Here is a 20,895-nt window from a genome sequence, read left to right as displayed (position 1 = left end):
ATTTTTACTGTAACCCTGGACAAGCACACTTGATTCAATTTGTCAACTAATCCTCAAGCCTTCAATGAGTTGAATGAGTTTGTTTTTCCAGGCTTACAATGAAAATGTGTATTGTTGGGGGTACTGGAGGACCAGGGTAGGAATCACTGTTATAGAGTAAAGGCCTGTTACCTAGTTTAAAAGGGTAATAACATAGACATGATTATTGTATAAGCAATATTGTCATGATTATCTTTCAAGGTCAGCAAAGGCATTAAATTGGGGCACCGATGAGAAAATGAATAGTTAAGCGTCACATCCATGCAGTACCAGATACTGTAATGCCAGGTATTTCTGAAGGGGAAGTGGTCTATCCTTTAATTCTCTTTTATACTGGTTGAGGGGATATGACACCCCTCCCCTTTTACAGGTAGGCCTATCAAATTAGAGATTCTACCCAATAATTGAAAGGGAGATTGGAAGGAGCACAAGGGAAGGAGCACAAGTTAAAACAAGATTTTTTTAAATAAAGTATAAAACAGGCGAAAAGTGCATTTCAGACTCATATTGTGCTTGCTTCCATATGCATGTTTTGGCACATGTCAAGGCTGGCCAAGAGTTGATTTAAATCTGTAAAGATGCACCCATTACCATCGCCATTAAATTAATCTGGGCTGTTAACATGTATGCCATTTCATCATTGATTACATTTTGTCTGTCTAAATTGTCATTTGATTTCACACTGGATGCAAACCGGGTAAGCAACTTAATAGTGTTAAAGTTAAAGTTTCCCATGCACTAGCTGAGACAGGTAAAAACTTTCTCTCTAAAAGCCAATATGTATACCATGTACAGTCTATTTCAGTGCATTGCATTGGGGGCTATGGAAGGGGTAGATAATGAAGTGCTGCTGGTATGTATGACACAGTCCCCCTCCAAAACTTAGCATATTTGGTTAGTAGAGACCCTACTGAGTATTTCCCACCCCACTTTAGCTGAGACAGGTAGACCATGTTTCTCTCTACAGCCCAATATTCGCAACATACCAGTGTCAATATTGTATTATTTTCATTATTGGTCTTAAAAAATGTTTTTAAAGCCATATTTCTTCTTTACTTATTGCATTTTCTTGTTTTCACAATAAACGTGGCTATTGATTAAAATTCTATATAATTTGAATGAGTTATCCACATTGCAATGTTTTGAAATGCAGGCTTTTATTTAGAAGGTTTCCTCATTGCCATGTGAAAGTGACGTCACAGTTTGTGCTGCTTGTAGAATACTAGTACCATCGGGCACACTTATCCCGCAGCGCCAAGTGGGGTTCAGTCATGTCGGCACCTGCTATGGGGACCACGAAGACCTCGCACAATGATGTGGCCCCGAAGAAAAAGAGGGGACCGGGTGCACTGGCTACGGCGTATCTGGTTATATATAACGTGGTTATGACAGCTGGGTATGTACATAATTCTGATACAGTTCTTGTTGTAGGCTACTTGACGACAATTGGGTGCAAGGGTGCATGAAATGCCAGAGTGAATGGCTTGGGAAGATCCCGAACTGTTTTTATGGATATGTTGCACAATAATGCCTCGTTTCATTGTGCTGCCTTCAGCTACACTGTAGCAATTCAACTCAGCCACACACTGAACTTCTGTGTTGTTACTTTGTAACCGACTTCGTCGGGAATGAATCAATTGTCAGTGTCTTTGGTTACATTGTTGCCGAGTGCGCGTCTAAAATACTCTGCAATTATGTTGCCTAGAGTTTAAAAATAAATACATTTTTGTTTTGCTTTGACTAAAATGTGCTGGCAATATCTCTGATTTTCACTTAGGTTATTATGACACAAAGTTGTTGTGAAGGAAATCCCATAGGGCGGCGCACAATTGATCCAGCATCGTCCGGGTTTGGCCGGTGGAGGCCGTCATTGTAAATAAGAATTTGTTTTTAACAGACTTGTCTAGTTAAATAACATGTACTGTAATCCTGTGAATGGTGTATTTCAAGAAACAATTGGCGCCCACGGTGTCATTATGTACAATTATAGCTATTGTTCTATACTGCATGTCGTTTCAATCTAATCATAATTGGTTACATTAAATACATATTTGTATTGCTTTGACAAAAATGTTATGGCAATATCTCTGATTTCACTGAGGTTATTATGACACAAAGTTGTTGTGAAAGAAATTGCACAAGTGCAGAATTATGGATGCTCTCCCATCCTGACCAGTTAGGTGACTTTACACAACCTGGTCTCAGAGCATTTTGTATTATTGAGTATGTAAATGCAAGACACAGCATTTGGTATGATATGTTACATTTCGTATGGTATGTTACAAATTACAATTCGTATTATATGTTATGAATTTGAAAAATGTACCATATGTTATGAATTTGAAAAATGTACCATATGTTATGAATTTGAAAAATGTACCATATGTTATGAATTTGAAAAATGTACCATATGTTATGGATTTGCAAAATGCATGAGAAGTTACAAATTCTAGCTAGATGGCTAATGTTAGCTAGGCTAGGGGTTAGGGTTAAGTTAGGTTCAAGGGTTAGGGTTAAGTGAAGGGTTAGCTAAGTAGTTGAAAAGATGCTAAAGTTGACGTTCTACCCCTACCAACCACCCTCCTTTCTTTTTTTGCCTTAAGTAACCATTGTCTTATGTAACTATACCAAACTTCATACAAAATGGAGTATAATGAATTTACTTACAGAGTAATATGAAATGCTCCCCCCCCCCTCTGTTTCCTGTCTGGTGAGGTGGTATTTGCCCTGTGTCATACTTTCTCTGTCTATTGAATACCAGCTACAGTGGGATACATCCCGCCTTTTCAGGAGCTATGTAGCCTGCTCAGTTTCTATTACTTTATTTAGTAGATGAGTTTCTATCTGTTCAAAACCTCAGTCACTCATACCAATCATGCCTATTCAAGTATATTATTATGCAGACACAGATAGAAGTATCTATGTATTGGGCCTCCGTTCTACGTGGTTGGACTGTTTTGCTTTACCCTGTCCTCTAAAAGCAAACTGAGGCTATTATTTTATATCAGAAACATATTCCCACCCAGGACTCCTTGGACAATAGTGCCATTTGTTACTGAGTGGACTATCCTGGCTAAATGACCTAAATGAAAATCTGTGTGTTCTTCCAGGTGGCTGGTCATAGCCGTGGGCCTGGTGCGGGCCTACTTGGCCAGAGGCAGCTACCATGGCCTGTACTACTCTATAGAGAAACCACTGAAGTTTTTCCAGACCGGAGCTCTTCTGGAGGTGAGTAGCTGTAGGCCAAGGGTGCAATCGTTATGCAGATTCTGTTGCAAAATGTTTTGTAACAGGAAACGTTTACTCTTAACTAAAAATACAGACGAGAGTTTCTATTGGACAAATTCAGATAGGTCCCTCCCTGTTTTGTTCCATTTGCTTCCGTTTGGTTCTTAAACAGTAAATGGTTTTTGTAATGAATACCCCCGAGTCTCTGTTGTACAGCTCAGACCTGGGTCATGTTCATTAGGTACACTAGCAAAACGTTTTTCGGTAGTGCCACCCCCCCTTATTTAAAAACATTAACAAACTTACAACAATGTATTTTTATACTTTGTTGAGGGGAATATACTTGCTATGATTGTGATATGTTGTTGTCTCACCTAGCAATCTTAAGATGAATGCACTAGTTGCTCTGGATAGGAGCGCCTGCTAAATGACTAATAACAACATGTGAATTTCACTCCCTTCCAAATGTTTTCTCCCCACTGAATACAAGCTTTTATTCAGAGAAGGGTAAATAGAACAGACTCATCGCTTTCTGTGGGTGGTGAGTTGGTTATGCCCCCTACTGTACGAATACAACTTAATGGCAGGAATGTTTAGTCTCACAGTGCTGTTACATTAAGTCCTCCATAGTGACTGGCCTTGGCCTTTCCCCTCTTCCACCTCTGTCCTACTCTACTCAGTACGAATACCTAGTAGGGTGTTCGTGTGATCCCCTCCAGCCAGTCATACTGTAACACAGAGATAAGGATTAGGCCTAGTGGAACTCCAGCTCTGTCTACCGGGTAATTGTCCTCTCAGTCATACTAACTCCAATCATTCATAAAAACGTCTTCAAACACGGGCCATTTCCTGTGCTGTGATTAGGTTTAGAGACTAGTGTAGGCTTTTGTCTATTCCTTGACTAGTGGAAAGAACTGTGGTGCACATATCTATTGTGTTCCAACAACCATCTTATTTACATTTTTAACCATGGTTCATTGAAGAACAATTTGAGGAGTTTTTACATACAGTATACCGTAGCTGTGTTATAGCAACAGTATTATGACAATTCAGCTTGAGTATTTATTTAGGAAATTATATTATTGCATGTTTAGTATGTTCGCTGACCATGTGTTGTGTTTATGTATAAAGTTATTTTCCTTTCCCCTCAGATATTGCACTGTGCAGTAGGTAAGTTCATTCTTCTGCTCCTGTTGAAAGTCCCATACAGGTTCAAGGGTGACCACATAGTGGTATTTCTTTATGACTAAACCAGGCATGTGGAGCTATAGGCCTACTACAAAAAGCCATTTCCTCTGCTCAGTCTATATAGAAGATGGTGGATAAGCTAAGCCTGATAACAGCCTGGCCCTGCTACGTTGTGGTCGTGGCGTTCCCGGTTCACAGTCCACTACTCATTATCTGGGATTTAAAGCTAAACCTGACCTTTCACATACTGCAGCTGTCTGTCCACTCCTGGCCTTGTTCTCTGCTACTCTCTACTGGCCAAACACCGATGCCACACCATAGCATGTATTCTCATTTACTATAGAGTTATATAGTTGAATGCTACTGTATTTGAATGAGCTAATATTGCTACTGTGCATTAGGTTTTGCTACCTATTTATCATTCTTTGTAGCATACTTTTTTTATTTGTAGTCAACTCTTGTTTGGCTAATTGAAATCATATAATTTTCTCCATATCACCGTGCTCTAAAAGGTGGTAAAACTGATGTGAGGTGATACATCTTCTCTAACCGTTGTGTTGTCTTCTGCTCCAGGGATCGTGCCATCCTCAGTAGTTTTAACAGGGTTTCAGGTCTTGTCACGAGTCTTCCTCACCTGGGCCGTGACACACAGTGTTCGAGAGGTACGTCTCTTCTCTTTCTCTTACCCCTTATCTCTATTTGCATCAGTGTCAATCAATCAATGGCATTTATTTCTAAAGTCCTTTTTACGTCAGCAGTTGTCTTCGTCCCAAAGAAAGAGCTTTGCGGAGACACTAAGGTCTGTGAGCCTGAAATAGTAAACATGCTTGAAACCAACATGGTGAATAACGCTGACATGCTTGTGAGCTCTGAAACATTCAAACTTTCTATATGTTTGTGAGCATTTGAATCTATGTTAACTTACCAAGACTGAGTTTAGCTTTTTAACTTGTGCTGACTTGTGTCTCTGTCTCCTTGCCTGTCATGAGATGCAAAGTTACTATAGAATGCTGTATGTAGTGGGTGCTACAAACTGCACGATTCTGCCATAACCCCGTCTATCTCCTGCTTGAGTGCTTCCTGTTACCCACCTCATGCTTGTCTGGTGCCTGTGTGGTCCCTACAGGTCCAGAATGAAGACAGTGTCCTGCTCTTTGTGTCAGCCTGGACCATCACAGAGATCATCCGTTACTCCTTCTACACTTTCAGTCTGCTCAACCACCTGCCCTACCTCATCAAATGGGCACGGTAAGGCTCACATAATGAAATAGAACACAGTCATTATACTGAATATATGATAGAATGTTTTGAATGCATTATGTATCTCTATGGCATAACCCTGGTGCCGGAGAAGAAGGCTGACGTTTTACGTGTCCCCAACCAATTGTGTTTTTTGTTTGTTTCTTTGCGTTGTTTATAACTTATTTTTTACATGTTACTTTTATTTCTTATTCTTATCTGGGGGGTTTTAAACTGCATTGTTGGTTAGGGGCTCGTAAGAAAGCATTTCACTGTATTCTGCGCATGTGACTAATAACATTTGATTTGACTTGGACAGGTGGATGACACAGGCACTCAAATTTAATCAAATAGGATGTGTTATGTACTTGAGTGAAGACCCAAAAGCGGTTTTAACAGAAAACAGAGTTCTTTAATGAAAAAACAGGAATGGCATAAATCCTCTTCCAACGTTGTCAATGGAACAAAAAGAACGTTAGTATAATGCAGGATGCACCTGCCAGGCAGACTCCGACAGGATAGGACAAGGTGGAAGCAAACGAGACGACAGCTTGCTTCTGGCATGAAAAACACAAACAAGAATCAGACCCTGAAAGTAGCAGGAACAGAGAGAGAAATAGAGACCTAATCAGAGGGGGAAGAGAGAACAGGTGGGAAAGAGTGAATGAGCTAGTTAGGGGAGATGTAGAACAGCTGAAGAATGAGAGACAGAGAAGGTAACCTAAAAAGACCAGCAGAGAGAGACAGAGTGAAGAGAAAGGACAGGAACAGACATAACAAGACATGACAGGATGTCATAAATACAGTGTAATGATCTGTGTCCTTTGAATACGTGGGTCCCAAAACACCCCTCTATTCATTCACTAAAAGTCTAAGGCCATAAAGCAACATTCTGGGTTGAAAGCTGTAAAAAAAAGCAATATTTTAAATGGTAGGGGAAACTTTGACTTTATCCCTGGAGGCTTTCTTATTCTATATGTGTCCATGGAAGTTAAATATAGAATGATGGAACATGGGAGTGTTTGAAACTGTTATGACACTCCACCTCCATAATATTTTTTTTCTCAGTCACAACCATGGCAACAAAGTCTTAACGAGCTCCAGTAGCCTACTGGTGGGGAAGGACCTTCTTTTGTTGCCTGGTAGAAAATATTGATGAATCTTCTCCCAATGTCAGACAATGTTCTGGTGCTTTGCTCTTTTCACATTCAATTTGCTTTTCAAAGGCAGATTGAGGTATATGACAGGTAGCGTCACATAGGTGAGAAATTCAACTAAGGGTGCCAATATTAGCCTCAGTGATTTAGATCAGGTCTCACTCCACTACTATGCAATACTAATGATATAACTAATGATAATACAATGTTACTATTGTAATATACAGCATTACTATGACAAGCAACTTGTAAAATGTAAAGCATTATCTTCATGAGCTACCCATTTGGTGTGCTAGTCCCTGTTTACCAGTGATGCCTCCTCTCCCTCTTTCCAGTAGCTAAATGGTGCCAATAAAGGGTTTCTAAAAAATGAAATAAAATCTCTCCAGGTACACATTCTTCCTAGTGCTGTACCCCATGGGAGTAACTGGCGAACTGCTGACTGTCTATGCAGCCCTGCCCTACGTTCAGAAGACAGGCCTCTACTCTGTCACCCTTCCCAACAAGTACAACTTCTCATTCGACTACCACACCTTCCTCATCCTTACCATGGTCTCCTACATTCCATGTAAGTCTCTCTCCTACCCACCACAATTCACCACTGATGTACAGTACTACTGTGGCTGGGTTGTTCCACGAATAAAGTACATTTGGCATCCCTTTGATATTCTAAGTAGAAATTGTTCACCAATATTGCATTTTAAAAGCCTGTTATATTAAATGAAGTGACCACATGGAAAATTCAATAAATCAGATTTTTCTATATGAAAAAAGACTTGCTAAACTACCTTCGTCATGTTTTTCCGACTTCTAGGATGATTTTTAACCCACTTAACCACAACATTTCAAGTCTTCACCATCATTGTAAAGCCCTAGTTATATTCTTGCTTTGACAGTCATTTCTGAAGATTTTTATTGATTTTGTCATGTGATTAATTTACATGTGTCCCTCATTTTAAGGTCAACCCTGTTACGTGACCTGAACTCTCGTTTTAATATAGTGAAACTATTCCTTTTTAAATGATTTTTTTCAAAAGAAACATTGAACATCATAGTGTAAAAGCAGGTGAGCTGGTTGTACACTTTTTGCCCATTTTTCTGGTGTTTTCTGGTGGAAAATTGAGTGCGTCAAGCATAACATGTCAACCATAGATAGGCTAGACATTTTTTAACCTCTACGGGATCGGTGTCCCTAAACCAGGATGGTTGTTGCTCAATATGCGATAATGTGACCGGAAAACGTTGTATACAACTTTACGGGACATAGACATGTTTATATGGGTAGAAAATAATTGAATTGCAGTGTCCAATTTTACAGTAGCTATTACAGAAATAAAATACCATGCTATTGTTTTGAGGATAGTGCACAACAACAAAACACTTTTACCACAGCAACTGGTTTGATTTAATCTCCTCTGAAGGTAAATAATGTACTTAAATTCACTTTAAATGTGTTAACCCTCGCAAGGCTGCAGGCCCAGACGGCATCCCCAGCCGCGCCCTCAGGGCATGCGCAGACCAGCTGGTTGGTGTGTTTACGGACATATTCAATCAATCCCTATACCAGTCTGCTGTTCCCACATGCTTCAAGAGGGCCACCATTGTTCCTGTTCCCAAGAAAGCTAAGGTAACTGAGCTAAACGACTACCGCCCCGTAGCACTCACTTCCGTCGTCATGAAGTGCTTTGAGAGACTAGTCAAGGACCATATCACCTCCACCCTACCTGACACCCTAGACCCACTCCAATTTGCTTACCGCCCAAATAGGTCCACAGACGACACAATCTCAACCACACTGCACACTGCCCTAACCCATCTGGACAAGAGGAATACCTATGTGAGAATGCTGTTCATCGACTACAGCTCGGCATTCAACACCATAGTACCCTCCAAGCTCGTAATCAAGCTCGAGACCCTGGGTCTCGACCCCGCCCTGTGCAACTGGGTACTGGACTTCCTGACGGGCCGCCCCCAGGTGGTGAGGGGAGGCAACAACATCTCCACCCCGCTGATCCTCAACACTGGGGCCCCACAAGGGTGCGTTCTGAGCCCACTCCTGTACTCCCTGTTCACCCAACTCAATCATCAGGTTTGCGGACGACACAACAGTGGTAGGCTTGATTACCAACAACGACGAGACGGCCTACAGGGAGGAGGTGAGGGACCTCGGAGTGTGGTGTCAGGACAATAACCTCACACTCAACGTCAACAAAACTAAGGAGATGATTGTGGACTTCAGGAAACAGCAGAGGGAACACCCCCCTATCCACATCGATGGAACAGTAGTGGAGAGGGTAGTAAGTTTTAAGTTCCTCGGCATACACATCACAGACAAACTGAATCGGTCCACTCACACAGACAGCATCGTGAAGAAGGCGCAGCAGCGCCTCTTTAACCTCAGGAGGCTGAAGAAATTCGGCTTGTCACCAAAAGCACTCACAAACTTCTACAGATGCACAATCGAGAGCATCCTGGCGGGCTGTATCACCGCCTGGTACGGCAACTGCTCCGCCCACAACCGTAAGGCTCTCCAGAGGGTTGTGAGGTCTGCACAACGTATCGCCGGGGGCAAACTACCTGCCCTCCAGGACACCTACACCACCCGATGTTACAGGAAGGCCATAAAGATCATCAAGGACAACACCCACCCAAGCCACTGCCTGTTCACCCCGCTATCATCCAGAAGGCGAGGTCAGTACAGGTGCATCAAAGCTGGGACCGAGAGACTGAAAAACAGCTTCTATCTCAAGGCCATCAGACTGTTAAACAGCAACCACTAACATTGAGTGGCTGCTGCCAACACACTGACTCAACTCCAGCCACTTCAATAATGGGAATTGATGGGAAAGGATGTAAAATATATCACTAGCCACTTTAAACAATGCTACCTAATATAATGTTTACATACCCTACATTATTCATCTCATATGTATATGTATATACTGTACTCTATCATCTACTGCATCCTTATGTAATACATGCATCACTAGCCACTTTAACTATGCCACTTTGTTTACATACTCATCTCATATGTATATACTGTACTCGATACCATCTACTGTATCTTGCCTATGCTGCTCTGCACCATCACTCATTCATATCTTTATGTACATTTATCCCCTTACACTGTGTATAAGAAATTAGTTTTGGAATTGTTAGTTAGATTACTTGTTGGTTATTACTGCATTGTCGGAACTGGAAGCACAAGCATTTCGCTACACTCGCATTAACATCTGCTAACCATGTGTATGTGACAAATAACATTTGATTTTGATTTGATTTGATTGATTTGAATCTTGCTCTGATTTGCCACCCTGAGGGTCCCAGAGATAAATATGTAGCATAGTTTTATTTGATAAAATACATTTTTATATTAAAAAGTAGGAACTAGGGTCTACAGTTTGACCCCACTGCTGTCTCTGGCTCCACACCCACCCTGCCCGGCCATCTAGATGTGTGAAAGTTGGTGTATTTTCTGTAGGGAAGCTAATGATTCATGTATGAGATTCCTGGGAGTGTAAACGTAAATGTTTTATTACCATAACATTGTTGTATGTTCTTTATAGTTATGTACTTCAAAATGTATAAATTGACCAATTCGGCTCATTTGGGTAAACTCCTGGCAGACTTGATACAAAATATTGTGTAGTAATGTAATTATTCACTGGATCAGTCTGAAACTTTGCACACACACTGCTGCCATCTTGTGGACAAAATCTAAATTACACCTAGGATTCTAACTCTATGGCTATTCTCTTACATTTCAAAATAGAAAACGCATGTTTTTTTGTATGTATTATCTTTTACCAGATCTAATGTGTTATTCTCCTACATTCATTTCACATTTCCACAAACTTCAGTGTTTCCTTTCAAATGGTATCAAGCATTTGCATATCACATTTGCTTCAGATCCTGAGCTCCAGGCAGGCAGTTAGATTTGGGTATTTAATTTTAGGTGAAAATTGACAAAAAAAGGTCTGATCCTTTAAAAAAATATTTTAAAAAACATGTGAAGCTTGCATTCAATTGCCCCTCCCGGGTTGCACACAAGCTTCCATTTCTCCTGTCACAAGGGGATTTATGGCTGACTTTTAAGAGGAAAACCTCAACCCTGTCAGTCGGTACTGTTACAGTCAAGCCTGTTTCTTTAATGCCGCTTTATTGGCAATTACTATCGTCTTTTTATTTGATTTAACCCCTGAGATGGGGGAACATGTTTTTTTTATGGAGTTGAACATGTGCTCTTTAAGACAGAATGTTAAAATTAGGTGATTTAAAACCATTTTTGTTTTTACCAAGTTACACTACCCAAAATGCACTCTATTCGTGGAAAGACCTAGCTATGTCTAAGGTGAATCAGCTTCGTGCTGTGAATTGTAATATTCTACCTTGCACTTTGTGCTTGCTTACTCTAGATCAGGGGTCTCCCAACAGGTAGATTGCGAGCTCAGCCCACCTACGAGTAGCTCACCAATCAAATCTGAAAGTACTTGCCTATTTTTCCATGTGTTCCATGGCAAACTGTCATAAACATAAAGCTCCCAGCTACTATCCAATCAAAGCCACATTGACATTATCCCACCTCTGGTTAGCCACTATTGGCTTAAAGTTAAACGTAACACAATATTTGCCAATTCATTTCCATCTGTGTCTGTTTGGTGCGAGTTTGTCTATCAGTCCGTAAATAGCCAGGTAGTGAAAACTGGTGTCTTGTGGGTAGACGGAAAGACGTTCCCCATAAACTTTCTCAATTATGTGTAAACTGCAAAGAAGGCTGACAGAACTGTATATACTCATTGTATCAATTTTGGTGGCCCTTGTATTGCAAACTCTGCCATGACATTTTCTGAAACATTCGTCCTAACAGCAGAAACCTTTCTAGACTGACACATTCCTCTCTTGATAGATGCTCAATTAATGGGGAATTACACCCCAAAAAATCTACATTTTGTTAATTTTTTCTTCTTCCATACTTCAAAAATGTGATTAAAGCATTGATGTGGACTCGGAACATACATTTTCATTTTTTTTCTGTATGAATAATTGTTATATTGAGAGTAAAAAAAATAAAAAATAGAATTCTGGTAAATACAAAGAGAATTGGATGGGACCTGTCATGCTAAATACTGTTTATTAACCATAATATTACCAGGAACAGTATATTGACAGAACACATCTCTTCTATACCAAAGCCCCAGGGAAGAGTTTCAGGGCAGAGGAGAATGATGTGACTATTTGAAAGCCTTAAAAAAAGAGTAGCTGGCGGCGTTTCATTTTTTTAAAGTACCTTTCATGCTAGAAAAGGTTGTAGACTCCTGCTATAGATCTTATGGGGACCCATTTTAGCAGTCATCATTTTATGAAATCGCTCATGAATTCATTGTTTGGAAGAGAGAAAAAGGGTTTTATAATAGCACTGTAAAAATCCCATGTATTACTGTCAACACACTTAAATTGATAGTTCTGAGTATGACTCTATGGTTCCTTGTTGTTGATCTGACTGTTTTCTTTCCAGTGTTTCCTCAGCTCTACTTCCACATGATACGTCAGAGGAAGAAAGTCTTGTGCCATGTGGAGGAGTACAAAACAGAGTAAACAAACACAATCACACACAGCAGCCTGATCACTTCATGACACGGGCAGGAATGGAAAAAGACGAGAACCTTTTAAATTGGCCAAGCATGTTTTTTTTATATTTATTTTTTATGTCTGCTTGTTGAAATATCATAGAAAGCCATCTCTTTTTCAGATCAAGAAAATAATATGGGGAATGGGGATGATCGATCTAGCAATGGTTCTTGGTAATCACTTGGGTCAGTTTTGGACTGTTGCCTGGTCAATCAGATGCTCAAGTCATTTACAATATACAAACTGCTTTTTGTTTTCTTTATAAGTCTTATGGTTCCTGGTCAAAAGTTGGACACTATATTTGGAATAAAGTGTCATTTGGGACGCAGAAATGCCTTGTGCTCAAATGAATAGTTGTTATTTTTGTTAAGATAGAAGGTTCCATATTAGTCTGACTCTCAACTGAGCACTATGCCTGTTAAATGATTTGAGTCATTTATTTTTTATCTGCAGAACTTCTGATCAAATTCCCTGTTTTGGTGAAATAAAACAATTTTCTTTTATTCTGTGTTTACATAGTTTTCTTTTCAAATACTCAAGTACTAACTGAAGTAACTGAGTGCTTCTTGTCATAAGATAGCTTCTTGCTTTTATGTTTAGGATTTTTGTTGTTGTTGACATTATTAGTTGAGTATTTGGACCATTGGGTTTCTTTACATTAATATATTCATGTTGATTGTGGGTTGGTTATTGATTTGTAGAGTAGGCCTCCATGACCTAGAGTGGATAGTATGTTGATAGGTGGACCAGTTGTAAATGTGCTTTCTTTTGTATATTTTCAGAGGAAACTCAATTATTTGATTTAAGCTTTAAAACTAAAGGTTGTCTTCGTGTGACGTTGGACCAAGACACTGCTGGACATTGCTTTGAAAACATATTGAAGAGCTAACCACCCACCAGCCATTTCTGATTATTTATTCATGTTTTTAAATTAAAGGTCTGTGTTGTACTATGGTAGGGTGCCAGGACATGAACTGATCTACAGGAAGCTTGCGTAGACACGGGAGCCAATTGAATTACAGAGCTTGTAGTCATGCATTTCCAATTAGTTAAATCTAACAACAAACAGAGAGAGCTGGGAGTCAGTCAGGAGTTTCTGTGTGTGGTTCAGAGTTTCTTTCCATCTCCCTGGCTTAGAAATTAACTGAGAAATGAATTTGCATATGAGTACTTTGTAAAAAGCTAACAGGTATTAATTTGGATGTGAACAGGAACTGCACTGCACGAGCATTGACTGCTCAAAGAACCAGATTTTCGTTTCAGCGACTAAATTGTTGTAGAACCATTTTTAAGTCCAGAAAATGTAGTTTGTCTTTCACAATTGTTCTACAACAATTTAGTAGCTGAAATTAAAATCTGGTTCTTTGAGCAGTCAATGCCCATGCAGTGCAGTTACTGTTCACATCCAAATGAATACCTGTTAGCCTAAAAACAAAGTGTCCAGGTTGTGTTTGAGTAGTGATCCCTGTCTGTGGGACTGCATCTCTGCATGCGGTTGTAGACATCGATCAGGAGTTACCTCACACTGGCCTGATGTTCTTTGAGCTGCGTATATTTATGATACCCTGAATGGTGCTGTTCAAGGCCTACTAAATGCAAGGCATTTTTCTCATAAATAATGTCTGTTTCCCTCCTTTTCTCCAAATGTCCCATTGTCCTGGTAGTTGTTGAGTTCCTGTGTTTCTGTTCTTTGTTGACCTTAAATGTAGTCTACACCCCTATGAAAGAGTTGAGCTAGCAATGTGAACTGAAGGTGCCTTTAGTACATCAACAACCACCCAACATTCCAACTAACTTGATTTAACATTCCCCAGAGTAGAGGACATTTAAGCGTGGCCAGAACTGTTGGAAAAGCTTGTGAGAGGAACGAGTGCCTATGCATATCCCAATTTTGGGATATGTAAATAATGTTATGAATATTATATTAGAATATGTAATGTGCAAAAACCTATTAAAGGAAAATTGGAATTTGCAGTATACAAACCTAACATGAACAGGAATTAAATTTACCCTTGTAGGCCACACCTCCTGAAAATAACCAATGAATTACATTTATAAAAAAACATTTTTAAAAGCTGCTGAGTCAACCCAATTGATGGTTACAAAAAAAACTGATGTTAAAATGAACCCATGTTTGGGTAATCCAGACAACCAAACATTTTGGGTTATTCACGCAACTCAACTGACTGGGTCAAAATAACCAGCACGTGTTCTGTCCAATATTTACCTGGCGCTGGGTAACCAAATAACCCACATTGAGTTGTTTTTAACACAGACTTTTTTAGAGTGTACATTTGCATGTAGCAAAGTGATGATACTTTGGTACAATTTACAGTATGGAAAAAGCATGGCACAATGCTACTCCATCCACCGGTTCTACTGAGCTTTTTGATTCAAATGTTTTGCATGGGGACCAGCAGACTTTGTATAAGTATGATTAGGGATATAACTATATATTTACAATAAACTATTAACATGGGACGTAAAACAGATTGTTTTTTTTCTCTCTATTTTGAGGATTGTTTTAATGATCCACATCTGTGATCTGATTACTGTACTTGTGTGTCTGTCTGTGTGTGTATGTGAGAGCGCGATGACGCAGTACTGATGTGGAACACATGCATTTACCACTCACATGATGGCAGTAGTGTTCTATGCCAAAGCTATGTAGGATGTTACAGTTGTACCCTTTCCCCCTAGATAAATGACTATATTCAGACACGTTTTGCCAGTGCACGTGTAGACAACTGCTTTAGCAGGGTAACTTTATCCCATAAATCTGATTCCTGTTGTTCTATATTGATCACCAAGCCCCTTATGTACATCAACACTGAGGACTGAAACGCATGCTGGTGCTGCACACAGGCCAGGGTCACTAAGAGCTAAAATGATGATAAAAGATACACATAGACAAAACACATTATAGGCTATTGATTAGAACTTAGTATAACGGGCCAACACACTGGCCCGTGATACCCACAATGAGGATTTCAAAAGAGAGAGAAAAAAAAGAAGTACATAAGAGAAATATACATTTGGGTGAATTTGTCAGCTATGCTGTTCTAACCGTAGCCTTGCCCCAAACTGCCGCTCTTATGGATCAGAATATAATGATGTAATTATGTGGGAATGATCTCCGGGGATTCTCTGCGTAGACCTTCAGCTGTTCAATGACAAGCTACTCCGGCGCACCTCTCTGACCGTCTTCCCGGTGTCAGTGTCCTTTTTGGCCTAGGAGTCTGTTCCCTCACCCCTTTCTCTGGAAGGGGTCTTCTGAGGCCAGACAGCTCTGTAGCTCAGAGCTCATAGCATAGGAAAGAAACCCTTAGATACCACGATTCAATGGGGAGTGGAGGCTAGGTGGTTCGACTTGAATTCACCCGCTTAGACACAGCTACTCATCCGTAGCTTGGGTAGAAAAGGATTTCTTTGTCCTTAAACTTGGTTTGCGTTCTGGGTTTGTTGACTTTTTAAGACCCTGCTGCAGCTGGGGTCACGTAGTCTTATTGTAAATTCTATACTCACAGGTTTTAAACCCTTGGGTCAGAAGTGGGCGTAGCCGCCTTTAGGGCAATTCTCTGGGTGTACCAAGTTAATGAGGCAAGGGCTAGATTTTTCTCAAACTCATTCTCCCCCCCCCCCATGTCTTCAGACCCCTAGATCTCTCCTCCTCTGTTGGGGTTGAGAGATAATCTGTAGGGTTGTGGTCTCCTGTAACCTGACCTGATCAAGACAGTCATGACACAGGTTTAATCCTCACTGTGATTCCCACAGTAATATAACTGTTCATCTGGAAGCATCAGAATTAATTATCAAGATGTTGGTAGTTTTTTTAATGCTTGGGGCTCCCGAGTGGCACAGCGGTCTAAGGCAATGCATCTCAGTGCTAGAGGCATCACTAAAGACCCTGGTTCGATCCCGGGCTGTATCACAATTGGCCGTGATCGGGAGTTCCATAGGGTGATGCACAATTGGCCCAGCGTCATCTGGATTAGGGAAGTGTTTGGCCAGGGTAGGCCTTCATTGTAAATAAGAATTTGTTCTTAACTGACTTTCCTAGTTAAATAAAGGTTACATTTAAAAAATGACAGATCGTAGGGCTGTCGGAAAGACACGGGTCACGTGCACTTCCCTACTCTGTGTGTTTTGTGTTTGTTTTGTTCAGAGCCATTTGTTTCACTGACCAACAAAGGCAATGATACTGTATGCCATAATGATGGACTCTGATGTTGAAACATGCGATCAGGTTCCCTACCATTGTGGAGTTTCAGTGATCCTACTATGCTTGTTTCCAGAATGTCCTGTCCCTGGAAAGTGAAACATACACACTATCCGCCTTTCAAGAGGTTAGGTGAAGAATTAGTTAGACGTCATTGGACACACAGCCAGTGTCATTACGATTTACGATACAAATGCCACATCTAAAACGAGCATGTTCTCAGGACGCGCTGCGAAATAGATAGTAGACACAGTAGCATCTTGTCTCTCCTGGTTGTAATTCATGCAATCGGTTTATCAGGTGACCAAAGAAAAACACACTGCATATATAAAATGGTGACTTGGTGTGGTTGGGATCTTAGCTTCCTGTTTTTTTTATGGCCATATAAGGAGTTATACATGTGACAGATTAACAGAGAGCTCCTCTCAGCATAAAAAAAACAGTCACCAAGCTGTCATATGACAAACATGCCGTAAAAATTGTGGAATTTAGATCGACATGTGGTTTCAAGAGGGTAAACCTATGTAACCCTATGTTCATATCATTACTATCATGGACTATATTATGAGTTGAAATGATAACTGAAAGAGAACAAGTCTGGAAAGTTATTAGAATAAAGATTTTGCCCCACCATGCTGCTCAACTTGTCTATATCTCACTAACTCAACAAATACCTTGGCCATTTGACTCAAGAATGACATTGACTTGCAAGGTACAGGGCTGTCAACTGAAATTTATAGCAGTCGCCTCCAGGCTTTGGTCTGGAGACCATAAAAGGAAAATGTCCCTTGGTTGCCAGGGTGGCAGAAGTCACACCCAAAATCAATTAGGTCTGCTGCACAGGTCATAGCAAAATACACAATTGGCTTCTATTTGCTTATCAATATGCCCCACCAAATAAGCTACATGGGGGTCCAGCAGCACGTCGGGGGTTGTTTGCTTTCGCTCGAGGTCCAGCTGTGATCACAGACCCGCCCATTTATCCAAACGCGGGAGACCGCGCAGGAGTCGCGTCTCCAACTGACACGGTCGACAGCCAATGAAAAAAGATTCAAAGTGAAAGTCATACTCTTGCATATCCAATGGGAATGAGCAAAAGGCCGAATTTTCGGAATCAGATTTGGTTGAATGGCAACCCAACAACAACGAGCAGTAAACCGATGATGCCTGCCTACAACCACAATTCATGACTCCATATCATACCCTGCAGGGATTGCGCGCAGAAAAAAATAATAATTCCGGTCAATCGGTCTGAATACTTTACGTTCGACGTTGCAGGAATACAAATAGGGGAAGGAATGAGGACCAAATGCTGCGGTATTGTTGGGTGATGTGTGCTGCATGAATCGTTTGGATCAAAACTGGATTCAGGGAGTCTTCAGGGATTTAGCAGTTTGTCATACTATGCAGTCATAGGCTAATACCGATGAGAACCGTTTTTTGGATGTCGGTGTGTGGACTTTTGGGTGTTTGGAATTGCGGAGTCTTCCTCCCCTCCGCTCGACAATGAAAGCGCGCGAGGGTCGTACTGTGATGGTTTCGTAATTTACATTGCATTTGCATTTGAGTAATTTAGCAGATGCTCTTATCCAGAGCGATGTACTGTAGTGAGTGGATACATTTTCATATTAATTGTAAGGATGTAACCATCCAAGCAGCGACAAGGCTGCAATAAGATGCACAGGTGTACGACTTCTAGCACTGGATGAGACGCAAAACTAATGTAGCCTAGACGTCAATATGGGATTGTCCCCCACAACATCGCATTTTTTATTTTCATTATTTTTAAAAATAAAGTGTTTGGGTAACATATTCGTAACGTAAATATGTTTGTACGATCAACTATTGGAGTTGTGTAACGTTTTTATTCCGTGGCCTATATAACAACATTCGGCAACATTTCTGCATACAGAGCTTAATGTTTGGATTATAATGAATTAAAACGAACTTCCCTGGAAATATATTATCCACCATAGTTGCGTTTGTTGTTATCGTATATCTCCCATGTGACTTTTCTTCCTATTTCATTGATTTTAAGTGATTTTCAGAGCATTTTACCATCTGCTGCCAAATTTATCCAAAGTCATGAATAGGCCTATGCATCACAATTTCAACAGTATCCTGGACACACATTTGTTCTACCGTAGTGGACTTTCAACTGGACACATTTAATTGACTTTAACGTCCTCTGATTGTTACCTTACCTCTAGAATTAACCCGTCGCTGATTTACCATGCGTTTCATAGACCTGCCGCCGAAGAAAACATTGTAACAAATGTAACAACATTTGTAACAAGAACAATAGCCTAATTATTAAAAAGTTTAGGGTCGAGTTGGCTTTCATGAGAAACTTTAAGCAGGCGCGTGTGTGGTTCTGTGCGTTGCTTTTTCTATTATTTTTATCTGAGAAATACCATGTCCCGATCTAACAGTGTTAGCCCGCCCGGAGTCGGTGCGCCTGGGCTGAGGGGAGGGACTGAACTGAGATCAGCTTGGGGCGAGTCTGAGTATATTGCCAACGGATGCCCATACTCCGCTAGATCTCCGAGCAAAAAGCTCGCCCGTTCGAACAGCAGATGGACTGAAGGAGATGATGATCCCGACCGACAGCCCAGACCAGGACGAACCACGACAATGGTTAGCAGGGTCAGTTTTAGGTCTCGGTCTGCGTGGCAAGAGCATGGCACTGGAGAGGAGAGCCGAAACAACAAACGATCGTCCCCTAAACACGCAGATGGAGCCGTGGAAGTGAGACCCATATCGGTGGAGTTGGGCTTGGAGGACCGTAGAGTGAAGGGCACCAAACCCGAGGAGGAGGAACTCATGCCCGAAGTTCACATTTCCATGGTCGCGTGCTGCAGCAGCATGATGCAGATTTTCAGATCCAAGAAATTCCAATCGGAGAAGTTGGAGAGGCTGTACCAGCGTTACTTTTTCCGGCTCAACCAGAGCAGTTTGACCATGCTCATGGCCGTTTTGGTGCTCCTGTGCGCGGTCATGCTGACCTTCCATTGCGCGGGGGGAGGATGCCGGATAGCTTACGTTGTGGTATTTTCCTTGGCCATCTTACTTATCCTCATCTTGATGGTGGTGTGCAATCGGAACGGGTTTGATCAGGATCACATGTGGATAGTCTGCTATGTGGTCATTCTAGTCGTGCTGGTATTACAGGTGATTGGGGTCCTCCTCGTACATCCGCAAAGTGCCTCTGAGGGAATTTGGTGGACAGTGTTTTTTATCCATGTCATTTACACACTGCTCCCGGTTCGGATGCGGGCTGCGGTTATCACTGGAGTTATGCTGTCTGCCATCCACGTGGTCGGGTCTTGGAAGTTAAACGAAAAGGATGCCTTTGTATGGAAGCAGGTAAGTCCTGCTTTATACATTTCTTATTAGGCGACGCATTTATTACTCATGAATAAACTGATACACGTGAAAGTAACTTTACGCATGGAATAATCTACCAAATATTTTTAGTTTAAAGATGGATTTAGGGGGTGCCTTCCATCAAGTGGCAATGTTATTACGCCAGGTTGGAGCATAATTGCTGAGTCAAAGGCCTATTTTATTGCAGATAATTCAATTTCTCATAATTGACCGAATACTCATTAGGGAATACAGGAATGCAATGTCTCTCATTATTGCTAGAACTAATGTTTCCCACATTCAACGCTTTTCACTGGTTAATAGACAGTGACTTACAATGATGCTGAATTTGTCTTGAGGTGCTGCTGATGCTTGTTGCTACGGAAACGGTCTCGATTGACCATTGCTCAGTCCCCTAGTTGTTATCATGGAGAAGACCATTAGCAAAAGCATCCATTTAATATTAGATAGCGAAAAAACACGTATACGAAGCCAATCTGAGCGCACTGGGTAAAACGTAAGTTTTAAGAATTTAGGCAAAATAACAGTTCTAGAAGAAGTTGTAGAATTATGAGGCAGAAGGGGGTGATAGTGCTGGCACAGATGAGCATCCTCCTGTAGTTAGTGTGTACTGTTTCGGGTCTGTAGACTTTAGAAGAATTGGGATGTAAACGTGGGGTTATTTTGTTATTGAGATTTTGCGAAGGATATGCATATAGAGAAACAACAGTTATATGCTGTTTTGTGTTTTGTGTTTTATTATGTTCCTAATAAAATGTTGAGGCCAACTGCTCTATTTTATTCATTTTAAAAACTTTGACCATCAGAGCT

The 20,895-nt window shown here is 40.8% G+C and overlaps 2 protein-coding genes across 3 annotated transcripts in view; both read left to right on the top strand.

Annotated features, from left to right (window-relative positions):
- Nucleotides 1-1,254: 1,254 nt before the first annotated feature.
- Nucleotides 1,255-12,982, top strand: LOC135547591 (very-long-chain (3R)-3-hydroxyacyl-CoA dehydratase 2-like). Its single transcript, XM_064976731.1, has 7 exons — nt 1,255-1,435; nt 3,150-3,267; nt 4,419-4,437; nt 5,029-5,117; nt 5,582-5,703; nt 7,241-7,419; nt 12,367-12,982. Exons 1-7 carry the CDS (start codon nt 1,311-1,313, stop codon nt 12,444-12,446), a joined length of 732 nt encoding a protein of 243 aa, XP_064832803.1. The 5' UTR covers nt 1,255-1,310; the 3' UTR covers nt 12,447-12,982.
- A 6,131-nt stretch (nt 12,983-19,113) lies between these two features.
- LOC135547590 (adenylate cyclase type 5-like) overlaps nt 19,114-20,895 on the top strand; it is a 147,433-nt gene continuing 145,651 nt past the window's right edge. For both annotated transcript variants that reach the window (XM_064976730.1, XM_064976729.1), the window contains exon 1: nt 19,114-20,064. In XM_064976730.1, the coding sequence (XP_064832802.1) occupies nt 19,114-20,064 (951 nt within the window). The remainder of the gene's footprint in view (nt 20,065-20,895) is intronic.

The sequence above is a fragment of the Oncorhynchus masou genome, chromosome 10 (genome assembly GCF_036934945.1).
Source record: "Oncorhynchus masou masou isolate Uvic2021 chromosome 10, UVic_Omas_1.1, whole genome shotgun sequence".
Classification (NCBI taxonomy): Eukaryota; Metazoa; Chordata; class Actinopteri; order Salmoniformes; family Salmonidae; genus Oncorhynchus; species Oncorhynchus masou.
This window is presented reverse-complemented; position numbering and strand designations above follow the sequence as displayed.